The sequence below is a fragment of the Musca vetustissima genome, unplaced genomic scaffold (genome assembly GCF_032173495.1).
Source record: "Musca vetustissima isolate MV318-11 ecotype Yass unplaced genomic scaffold, APGP_CSIRO_Mvet_v1 utg2401, whole genome shotgun sequence".
Classification (NCBI taxonomy): domain Eukaryota; kingdom Metazoa; phylum Arthropoda; class Insecta; order Diptera; family Muscidae; genus Musca; species Musca vetustissima.
This window is the reverse complement of record NW_026883923.1, coordinates 347,255-359,683: the sequence shown is the minus strand read 5'-3', so window position 1 is coordinate 359,683 and position 12,429 is coordinate 347,255. Positions and strand designations below refer to the sequence as shown.

General features: G+C 32.0%; 2 protein-coding genes across 2 annotated transcripts; one reads left to right on the top strand and one right to left on the bottom strand.

Annotated features, from left to right (window-relative positions):
- Nucleotides 1–2,620: 2,620 nt before the first annotated feature.
- LOC133330914 (vesicle-associated membrane protein 7) lies at nt 2,621–5,551 on the top strand. The gene is made up of 4 exons (XM_061539315.1): nt 2,621–2,824; nt 2,905–3,133; nt 3,195–3,262; nt 5,393–5,551. The coding sequence occupies exons 1-4, from the start codon at nt 2,621–2,623 to the stop codon at nt 5,549–5,551; spliced, it is 660 nt and encodes a 219-aa protein (XP_061395299.1).
- Nucleotides 5,552–5,851: 300 nt separating this feature from the next.
- Nucleotides 5,852–7,089, bottom strand: LOC133330913 (mitochondrial amidoxime-reducing component 1). The gene is made up of 4 exons (XM_061539314.1): nt 7,083–7,089; nt 6,371–6,990; nt 6,030–6,316; nt 5,852–5,966 (listed from the first exon to the last, which is right to left on the bottom strand). Exons 1-4 carry the CDS (start codon nt 7,087–7,089, stop codon nt 5,852–5,854), a joined length of 1,029 nt encoding a protein of 342 aa, XP_061395298.1.
- Nucleotides 7,090–12,429: the final 5,340 nt, after the last annotated feature.

The following is a 12,429-nucleotide window of genomic DNA, read 5'->3' as shown; positions in this document are numbered from 1 at the left end:
TCTCATAACGAGATCAATTTTAGATTGCAATATATTTTCGTAAGCGAATTCGCCTACAAAAAGAAGTTGTACATCATCTGCGTACGCATAAGGTATACACCAATATTTCAATTTATCAAACAAATCATTTAAAAACATAATGAATAAAAGAGGTCCTAAGACCGAACCTTGCGGAACGCCGCAACCGAATTCGCTGAAATTTGGTACAGTGGGTTCATATTGGGTACCAAATATCTCTATTTAAAATTATAAATATCGGTCCACTTTTTCATTTCAAATACCTGTCAGTATACCTGTGGTGGAGGGTATCCAAAGTTCGGCCCGGCCGTTAAGTTCGGCCGTTAAGTTCACTTGTTTAATAGTAAAGCTAGTAAAAGGGAAACATTTCAAGTCTCAGAGTACAAAATAATTTGAAAAGTTCGGGAACGCAAATCTAGTAAATATGCCAAAATTAGATGGCAATACTTCAAAATCAACATAACAAAAAGTTTACAAAGAGAAAGCCATTTTGTTTTGTGCTCTCTTAAATTTGATTCAATGCTTTACCAGTTTTATGGGTTCAGGAACGGTTTTCGAGTAAAAAGTTGTAAAACTTGTAAAATTAGTATATTCTTTTAGGTTTTGGAACGGAGCTAAAATAAAAACGACGACTGAAAAATTGAAAAACGTTCCACCTGCTAACGAATGGGAGGAGAAGACAAAATGGCCGATAAAGATGAACTCAAAATGGTATAACCGAAAGTTTACGAATGAGGTGGGATAGAGACTAAATGGAAACCGTGTTGTTTACGAATGAGGTTTAGGCAAATTATGATTAGGGATAAGTAAATCGACTTTCGATTAATCGACTTTTTGTATTGAAAAGTCTAATGCCATGTACAGACGAGCGTTGTTCCCTCTCTCATTCGTGGTTCGACTCTTAATTATGAAGTAATTACATAGTTCAAAGGAACTACATTAAGGAACTAGTTCTTTTTTAAAAAAGAAACGAGAATGATCGATCCGCTACGTGAACTAGATTGCCCAACTCTAGTTCGCATAAACAAAAATTCTAAAAATTCAATGTCTATTTGTCTCTGAATGAACTAAAAATTCCGTTCACAAAAAAGAGTTATCGGAACCATTGGATATGCACAGGCGGCAAACACATTTGGTCTGTTCCCGTACTGCAAGAATCTACTACTTTTTTTCGAAGAAAATAGGAAAATCTAGTAGATTCTTGCAGAACGGGAACAGACCAATTCTCAGAGTGTCCAAGTTCAGTTTCAGTGGATGAGAATGTAATGTCATGTTCTGACGGGGATTCGAACAACGAAGTTCGAACTCAGAATTACGTACATGAATTAACCCGTTCATACAACACTATTTTTAATTCAAGTCATCTGAGTTTATTTTTCCAAACTTTTTGTTTCTTGTTGTAAGATATTTGCGTGAAAAAAATAAAGGGCTAAGCTGAATGTTTTTTTTTTTGTTTTTTGCGCGCGTTAACGCGATAACAAAAAACCTTAAAGGGCTAAACAGAATGTTCGCGTTGAGCCATCCGTCGCGTTATATGTTATCGAAAATACAACAACCACAAGGAAACGATAACACAAACGCTCGAAGTTGATGTACGCTGCGCTTCGGAGTTAAATATATTTTAACTTTTTGCGTGCGTTAACGCGATAACAAAAAATGTTCAACGCGAACATTCTGCTCGCGTTGAACCATCCGTCGCGTTATATGTTATCGAAAATACAACAACCACAAGGAAACGATAACACAGACGCATGTCGTTTCCTTGTGGTTGTTGTATTTTCGATAACATATAACGCGACGGATGGTTCAAAATATTGAATAAAATTTAAGAAACCACAAACCAAAATGGTTTTCTCTTTGTAAACTTTTTACTCAAGAAATTTGGCCGAGTAAAAATGGTAAACAGGAATTCCTACTTCTGATTGGCAGTTATGTTGGTTTTGAAATATTGCCATCTAACTTTGGCACATTTACTTTTTAAATTATTTTGTACTCTGAGAGCGATGTTGACATTATTTCTAGCTTTACAATTAAAAAGTTCTGGAACAGATAAACAGTTATAAATGTACATATTGTTAAATTTGGTTTGTAACTTTGCTATTCTCACTCAAAATGTCGTTTGTGAACGCCAGGCAAATAAATGTAGAAAAACGAAAGCGCTCGAAATAGTTCTGGTTGTTCATTTCATGTTTCCATTTCTCATCGTTCCATTGAACTAGTTCGGTCAGGAACGACGCAACTTTGAAGGAGCAAAATTACAACAAAAGTTTATTGAGCTACTAACTAAACCAAAAACAACAAAAGAATGTATTTTTAAATTGCAAACAAACCATTTTATTTTACGAACACTATTTTATAAAAGAGGGTGAATTGTATACGCCGAACTGCATCGGTGAGGGAATTTATTTCGACACGAAGTAAAATTGAACTGCATTCCTTTGTTGGTGAGTAATATATAGATGCGATGCATCGACTAATCAGGGAGAGTTGATTGGGTTGCATTTGTGGTTAGCAAAATCAATTTGTTTATGGGTCACTGAAATTAAGGGTGCGGTTCAATCACTAATTTATTCCATCCCCATTGTTCTTAGCCGTAGTCAATATGCCCATTTTATATTCCGTAATATCCCGAGGCGTTACGGTTTTGGCAAAGTATGCCGAGTGTGTGGGTAACTTCGCCGAGGTAACCGACCAGATAATATCTAAGATCGCATTAGATAACCACAAACTCACCTACTCTCATGGTGATTACCTGATCCATTACGTTTGTGAAAATAAGTTGATCTATATGTGTATTACGGACAGTGTAAGTAGACTCTGGATTTTTTTTGTTTGTTTTGTATATTTTTTTGTAACTATTAAAATGATCCACTGTCCAATAAGCAGGAGTTTGAGCGAGCCAGGGCTTTCCTATTCCTAGCTGATATTAAACAGAAATTCATTCACACATATGGACTGCAAGTGGCTACTGCGATCGCTTATGCTATGAACACAGAATTTTCAAAAGTCCTCGCTCAGCAGATGACCTTCTTTAGCCAGTCTGTCGAAATAGACGCCATTTCACGTGTACACGGTCAAATTGACGAACTAAAGGACATCGTTGTGAAAAATATTGGTGAGAATTGTATTTATTTTTGTGGTTGTTCGGTTTATATTATTTTATTTTGCTGTTGTAGACAATCTCAGAGATCGTGGCGAAAAGTTGGAATTGCTTGTAAATAAAACTGAAAATTTAAGCAACAATGTGAGTATTGTAATATTCTTTATTGAAAAAAAATATATGATTTTTACGGGGGAAGTCCATACTTTGAGCCATTTTAGTTTGTATTCTCTTAGATTTGGTTGAATTATTATTATTATTATTATTTTATTATTTATTTATTCATTTCAAAGCCAAGCCAAAAAGCCTTATATGGCCAGTATACTACAAAATTAGACCAAATTAAAAATATAAATTTTAAACAATAGTATTTCTTTTCATGTTACATTTCTTCAAGCTCCATAAATATTCATTAAAAGTAATAGAAAAAAATCATTTGAATAAGAACTACTCTGAATTGATTTACAAAAACATTAAAGTAAAATATTAAGTAATTACAGAAATTTATCTTCAGTATTCAACTACTCAAAATAAACAAATTAAATTGTATGAAAATAACTCAAAATGGCCAAAAATAAAGGATAGATTTAGAAGGAAATTATTATTATTATTTTTTATTATTAATCAATACAATATTGAATTTAATTAATATATTTAATATATGGCTAAAACCAGGGAAAAACAAAAAAGGCTTAATTGTAGCCTTTTATTCAAGCGATTGAAGATATTGTAAGAGTTTATTGCGATATGAGTATTGGGATAAATTGAACGTTCGCAAAAAAAGTGGTAATGAATTATATACCCTAGCAACCCTAGTGCAATATGAACGTTCCAAAATTGGAGTTAATTGTGGAAAAATAAGTTGGGGATTTCTTGTGGACCTAGAGAAATTAAAAAAATTCACAAGAAATTGTGGACACTGTATTTTAATAATCTTATAAAAATGAATTATAATTCGTAGATTTATAAATTGACGAAAATTGCAACCCAAAAATTGTATTACATAATTTGAAACATGTTGTCTGATATTCAAACCATATATGTATCTTATCACTCTATTAAAAACAAGGCGTATTTTCTTCATAAATGTCCCGATGGTTCCTGAATATATTTCCACACAATAAATTAAAATTGGCATTATAAGCGCATGTGCAATCTAGTTCAGTGGGATCAGGCACCGTTTCCAAGAAAACAGTTGCAAAACTTGTAAACTTATTGGATTATTTTTGGTTCTGAGTGGGAACTAATTTTTATAATTAGCCATTTTGGACTGTTGAGTTAGTATGGGCGTTCATTGAAAATATTATTTGAAGTGAAGACCCTAATTATGAGTCGTTTATTTTAAAAGAGATTTAAGTCCATTTTAGGTCCTAATACAAATGTTGGTTTTTATGTTTAAGGGTACAAAGCCACAACCAAAATTAAAACCCCTTACTATATCTTCGAGCAAATCAAACCCAAACTTTTTAATATCAGAATATAAGAAACAATGGACTTCAACCAATTTCAAAATGAACGACTCATATATTCCGAAAATTTATTTTACAAAATAGCAAAAAATCACAGTGATTGTCACTTATAATTTATATAAATACACCCTTAAAAAATACCTAAATATTAAAAAACGCCATAACAAGGCCTATATAAGGTCGGGCAGAAAGCAATACATACATACAAAATTATTTTAGACGTCATATTAAGATTTTGAAAATATTAATATAAATATTTTGTCAAAATTCAATTCAATTTTAATTTATATTAGGTCTGTTCGGGTACTGCAAAAAGCTACTACATTTTACTACGATAACACTTTTTTCCTTTATGATATCGAACAAAATAGTAGAATCTTGCAGTACGGGAACAGACCAATTGTCATTGTGAAGCACTTTTTGACTATTTCAAGAGTTTAAAGAAGATTTTCAAGTAAATTATCCTACAAATTATAAATTGTGTTGTGTTTTGGCTATTTTTTTATTTAAAGGCGAAATTAAGGCACATCTGAAATTTTGGAAAAAAAACACGAAATTGTACACTGGAGTGTTGGAAAAATATAATTTGGTTTGATGAAACTAAAATTAGTCGTTTCCAATAAGACGACAACAAACATTACTAGGGACTCTTACATGCAAATTTTCAGCAACGTGATGTAAATCAAATTATAAGACATGGCGGGGAAAGTTTTTTTAGGTGTTTCATTTGTTAATCATGATAATATTTGTTTTACATTACATTTAGACTTCGCTTAGTTTTTATATTATATTACTTTTTTTCCAGTCTGTGGCATTCCGAAAAGCGTCCAGAAACTTGGCAAGACAAATGTTTTGGAAAAACATCCGCCTCTATGTGGTTGTTGGGCTAATAATAATATTTGTGGTGTATGTTATTGTCAGCATGGCCTGTGGGGGACTAGCATGGAAAGGTTGCTTGAAATAATACCATTAACAAAATTAAATAAATGAAAAAATAAAACATATTATCGCTTTAAATTATAATTTTTTAATAAGAAAAATGTATTTACATATATTATATCTTATATTATAAATCAATGTTACACTGGTATTGAAAATATAGTAATAATAATAAGAAATCGTATATAATTTTGTATTATATGTATGTTTGAAAAATAAAGCTTGAACAGCTTAAAAATAAGATTCAAATTTGAATAAAATTCCAATAAAAATGTGTAAACGGAAGTCAACAAGAGTAATTTAATGGTCAATGAATATACAGGTCTTAAGGTGAATTATCTTCGACATAAATCACATCATTGTTTTTGATTACACCTGCGCGGCGAAGTCCTAGATGAACTCCAAGAGCGGGACTTGCATAATTTTTAAACATGCGGTAACTAAAATACAAATATTGTGATTATTTAAATTGAATAAGAATACTAACGCCCGTTCACAAATACCTTTTCAGTGTCTTTAATGGATCCCCATTGGGGTCCCGCTCTCCAGTTGTTACGTTTATGTTCGGGAATATGCAACGTGTGCATGGTGCTACAATTCTGAAAACTGCATTTTCACCAATTCGTATCCACTGCCAGTTGTCTTCGGCGTACGGTTCGTCTTTGTCCATATGCAAGTGAAAATTGCCCCTAAACTGTAGAGGATCAACAAATTTGTTCATTTTTTCCCTCAAATCCTCAACAGAAGCCAAATTCATCAACATGTAACTGGTAGCATCGCCGAACGTGCCCTTAAAAAATAAAAATCATATATTTCCGTATTTATCTGTTATTCAATCTCATACTGAGTCTTCCTGTTTAATAAACGGTTCCTTGGCCATACGAGCATTTGTGGAGCGTACTGGTTTAGGATATGGATAATAAACCAAACGCAAACCAGATTCTTTTTGAAGGATGCATCGCGAAAACCAACTGTCGTATTTTTCCCCACACAACATTGCATCTATCTTTGTTCCCCAAACCGACGTATGAACGTCCTTGCCAGGAGCCTCTTCAACCAGTTTGCTGAAGTCCAATTCCAAAGATTCCATGCCATCAAAGTTGAAACATAACTTAGCATCGTCTATGGCCATGACCTGTATCAAAACCATTTTTGGGTAAATACGTGCCGTTATCATTTCATTGTTTTCGTTGATCAGCATTAGGGCACGATCACGCACTCCCCTGTACTGCAGTCCCAAGGTTTCACAAAACACCTCATCATTATCGGACAATTTTAATGGGGCGCATGATTTCACAGGGAATATATTGATTTGATCCAATGTACCAATGCGGCGCCACTTCAGTGGCATAACATCCCGCTTGATGTACTTATAGTATAAATATGATAGGCCTCCCGCTATCATCGTTACACCCAAACCGGCTCCAATGTAGACGGTGGATCTATTATTTGCGACGCTAGAAACTGCAAAATAAATTTATGTATTCACATGTATTAGTGCTAACGCAAATGCATATCAATAAGGCGCAATTTAAACTTCAACAAGCGTCACCTACTTGACATTTTAGCAAATTAAAAAATCCACTGAGGCTGAAGCGATAAACCTCGAGCGTACAGATAACTGGAACGACTGAAATAAAAATGCCACCTAGCTATAGCCTATTTGAAATCGTCACTTAAATCATTGTCGTCAGTGCGTCAAGTGTAGAAAAGCGTAACTAACAAAATAATCAAATAAAGTAAATAATTATTATTCCACTATCTAACTCATAAAAAATAATAGAAGAAAAGTGACTGTTTGGAAACTAATCGCAACTATAAAGGCAGTTGGGATAACTGTAATTTCTTTTTTGTCTTAGCATTTGAACGCTTGTATTTAAAAGTGCATGTCCCAAGGTAGACATCATGAACTATAGTAATTTTTTTCAATTTTCGATAGCTACCAAGGTAGATATACAAGGTAGCCGCATCGGCGAATTTCTACAACAAACATCGGTTGTTGTATTTTGATATGTCAAAAATATTTTGCCAAAACAAACAGATTGGCAAGATTTTTTTACACAAATTCATGTAGAAAATGTTAATAAAAGTATTGCAAAAAAAGCTCTTCGAAATTCGGAGATTTTCATTCATAATTTTGTTTTTTAATTTTTTGGTTCAACATTACAACAACATTTTTGACATTTATTTGTCCAACAGCTGGGCCGATGCGGCTACCTTATTAAATATACCTTGATAGCTACCTTGATTTTTACCAGGTGGCGAATTCATGACCAAATGGAATCATGCAAAAGAAAAATGGTAATACTCAGTAAGTTTTATTTCAGAGAAAAGTAAACAGACAACATCCAGTAAGATTTTGCAAAATATTCCGCAATATCGGAGTTTTGAAAATGCAATTATTACAATTAATTCATTTTAGAATGAAATGCTGTATTTCGTGAGTAACATGTCTTGAGTCGTTTTGAATTGCACCAAAGTAATAGCATTTTCAGCTTCTTCTTCTTCTAAATATAAATGCAATTCATAACAAATATCAACGTAAATGATTTGTTTCAGAACCATGGTCCAATAATAAGGTCGTCCGATAAGACCGAGCTGTCAATATTCATTCATTCAATTTTGACTTAATCGTATGAAACAGTAAACAAAAAATTTGACATATTGGAGGGTTTTCAGTCAAATTTGCCGATAATATTCGCTGATGCGGCTACCTTATTCAATCTGCCTTGGAATTAAGGTAGATTTTACATGGTAGCCGCATCAGCAAATTCCAAAAAAAATCGTATGAAACAGTAAACAAAAAATTTGACATATTGGAGGGGTTTCAGCCAAATTTGCCGATAATATTCGCTGATGCGGCTACCTTATTAAATCTGTCTTGGAATCAAGGTAGATTTTACATGGTAGCCCCATCAGCAAATTCCAAAAAAATCAGGGCCATACGTAATAGCGCATTTATATACGCACTTTATATGATGTGGATTAACGAAATCCTGAAAATAAATTAAGGTTGTTTAGACTGTCATTGAGATCATATCAAATGACTGTCAGCTGGTATTTCTTTACATATACACACACACTCATACTTGTTTACAAAAACAAAAAATTGTGTTTACAAAGAGAAAAAAATGCGCTTGTATGCACTTCAGTTTCATAAGCAGTGGCTGGCTACTTTTCATCGACTACATCGACGATGAATATTCATCGACTACATCACCAGTTATATTAATGCTCCGTGGTAATTTGTAAAGTAGTGTCTCGAATCTTAAAAAAATCATAGTCAAATTTTCAACTTCATGATTACGTGAACTAAGTACTAATATTTATTTTTTTTAATGGTACTTTTTATGTTTTTGCCTTTGTTTAGAAACATGCCATAATTATACAAGGTAGGCTCATGCAGTCATATGTTTACAATTTTTTCATAATTTAATTAATTGTATGGAATTTATTTTTCATTTTATTTGTAGAGACTACCTTCTGTAATTATGCCATGGTTTAGAAATAAGACCACTTTTATCTCAAAAGTGGTTAAATTTGATTTTAAAAAAATTAATGATGCCCATGAATTTATCGACGAATGGTAGTTAAAAAGGTGAGTCATCACCAAAGCGGCCATCGCCATATAAAATTCGCCGATCAAAAGCATTGTCGGTAGTTGCTCAGGTAGTAGATATCTTTAGCGACGAATGCGATTTTTTTTCGTTTTTCGTTAAATATAATTTTTTTTTGTGGGGCACTTCAGAATAAAAAACAATACAATTTTCGATATTTGGTTTGAGGCATGGTACAATAATACAAGGTAGGGCAGCTTGAGGTGAATAACAAAAAATCAACTATGTACGTGTGGCCTCTTCTGCAAAAAAAAAAAAAAATAAGTATACGCAACAAGTGTTTGTGTTTATTTGATATTTTTTCGACACAAAACTAAAAACGCGAAAAATGAATTAAAGGTTATGATTTCTTCCCAAATTCCAGTAGGGAATACCATAAAATGTCTGTTTCATCCATAACAAAGTAATTGCTTCCAGACGAACGTGTTGAAAACTTTATTTTCATTTCAATTAAACTTGAATAAACATTATTTTTCGGTTAATTGCACATCAAAATTTGCACAATTTTTTCTTCAATTAACCGAGGAACCAATTATCCGAACCCGCTTAATCGAATAGTTTGTTCAATTACAGTAATCACGTATAATTGGAACTACTAATGATATAAAAAAATCCAATGACAAATACAAATTACGCTTTCTTGCAGTTTTTCCTTAGCAATAAACATATGTTTTGAATTAAATTATGTCAAATATGTATGTAAAAAATGACAGATTATTTGTCAATTATTATTATGCAAATAACCGGTGAAAAGAAAAAGGAAATTTATTTTTGATGACATGAATTTTGAATCAATTAAGCGGGAAAATCAATTGACAGGTTTTAATTATCCGAGAAAATTTACATGTATTTTCTTATGAATTATTTTTTGCCCCATCATGTGGTTCAATTAAGCGCAGAAACCAATTAACCGTAGGGTCAATTAACCGAAAAATAATGTATTTCAATTTATTTTGAATTTATTTGACATTGTATTCAAAACAATACACACATATACACAAAATATGTATTTTGATTTGATGGAACAGCCACCTTGAGAAAAAAATTGTAATCAGATGGTGACTGTGCCCTACCTTGCAATAATTATACCATGGTTTGAGGAAAGAAAAAAGCAAAGAAACATATTGTTGTAAACAACAATATGTTTCCCTGTCAGTGCAGTTGGTGATAACGACAATTTGGACGAAAAATACGTAAATTCAAAGAGGAAATTTGTGATTTTTCATGCATTTGCCATCAAGATGGATCAAATGTCATCAAATGTCCGCGAAAAAAACCAAAATAAACTTGAAAATGTAGAAGACCGCCGTTGGAGTTCACCTTAAAATATATATAATCAAAAATACATTCTTGAGCCTTAGTAGGCATTGTTTTATCTCTCTTTTACATATTAATAACTTAAAGGAGTAAGAATGGGTGCTGAATTAATCTTTATTAATGCATTCTGCAAAAACATACAACATTGTAATAATTTTTTTAAAAAACTACTACCCTTATCGTTTTCAACTGTTTGTTGTGTATAAGATAACTAATGAAAATATCCGGGAAAGAATTAGCTTTGTTCACTATATGCCTAGTTGCTTATAACCATTGGTCGTTATATCCAGTGTGGAAATCTGAGTTTTCTCATTCTTGTACATATAAATCATTTAAAAAGGCAGGAAATCGTTAACAACGCCATTATTAATTTTTGCCTCGAATTACTTATACAGTAGTGGACATTCGTTTGAGCGCATATGATGTTTTTCATTGTTATTATATACCTTTGAAAATACATTGTTATTATATACAATATTTTTTAAACAAAATGATGAATTTATTTAAGTTATCGAATATCAAATACAAACCAAAAACATTTTTCATACACTTTTTAAAATTTCCTGGCAAAATATGCCTTCGTTTGAGCGCAGCTCATTTTAAAATAAAAAATGACGTTAAAGACAAAATTCACAATATTGTTATTATTAAATTAATAATTAGCATGTCCACCGCTATTTTAGGTAACAGATAGAATACGGTTTGACATAGAGTATTCCAAATTTTGGACAGTATTTATGCTGATATCTAACCAGCATTCTTTCACAGAATATTTAAGGTAATTTACAAAAGAAAACATTATGCCGAGTCATACACCTTTGCCACAGGAATCTCAGATACGTTTTCAATAGGATTACAGTCTGGAGTGCAAGCCGTCCGTGGTAAAATATTTATATTTTTGTCAGAAAACTAAGTTCTTGTTAGCTTCGAGGCTGGATGGAAGCGTTATCCTGAAAAAATTATATCATTGTCCTCTTTTTAATCAAAAAGTGTTAATAAAACGACGCCCAATAATTCATTATACATTTCAGAATCCATTTTGGTGGACACATCACAAAGTGGAAGCTTACATTCGTACGAGTATGCACCCCATACCATATGATTTCCCCGCAGAAATTCGGCTTCGTTCTTAACAAAAGTTTTTTACATTTTCGTGTATGTTAAAATTATAATAGTTTGGTCCATACAAAAACAACTTATTATCGTCAGAGAATATGATAATTTACAATTTATTTGTTCGAGTCATATGCATTTATCGAATTCCACTAAATTCACTTGTAAGCGTTCGTTAAACGTAGCTTGGTTATTAGTTTAGTGCATCTTATTAACAGATAGCTAAAAAATTTCCTTAATATTGTTGTTGGAATATCCTTTATATCTTAAAGTAGAATTGGAATTGTCCTTTGTTGATGGTTTTACTCCACAAATTGTCATTTTTGACGTTTAATCTAATCACACAGTCTGATTGATTTATTAATTTTAAAATTTTTGTATTAGAATGTCCATATTACCTCATAGAATTGATGATATTTTTCTCCGTACCATGTAATAGCGTAACCGAACCCATTTATGCAAAAATATGAGTAATTTATAACTCTTGTTTATTTTTCTTTTTTTAATTACTCCCTGACACACTGTTTACAAATATTTTTGATCCATTCTCAAGTCTATGTTTGTTTTTTACAACATGTTTTATTTTAAAATGAACTGCGCTCAAACGAATTTCCTGGCAACATAAGGCAAAATATGCCTTATTTTAGTAATTTTAAAAAGTGTATGAAAAATGTTTTTGGTTTGTATTTGATATTCGATACCTTAAATAAATTCACCATTTTGTTTAAAAAATAGATATAATAACAATGTGTTTTCATAGTAAAATCTCAAAAACATCATATGCGCTCAAACGAATGTCCACTACTGTAGTGCATTGTAAGAAAATTAATGTTTTTATTTTATTTTCCAAAATTAA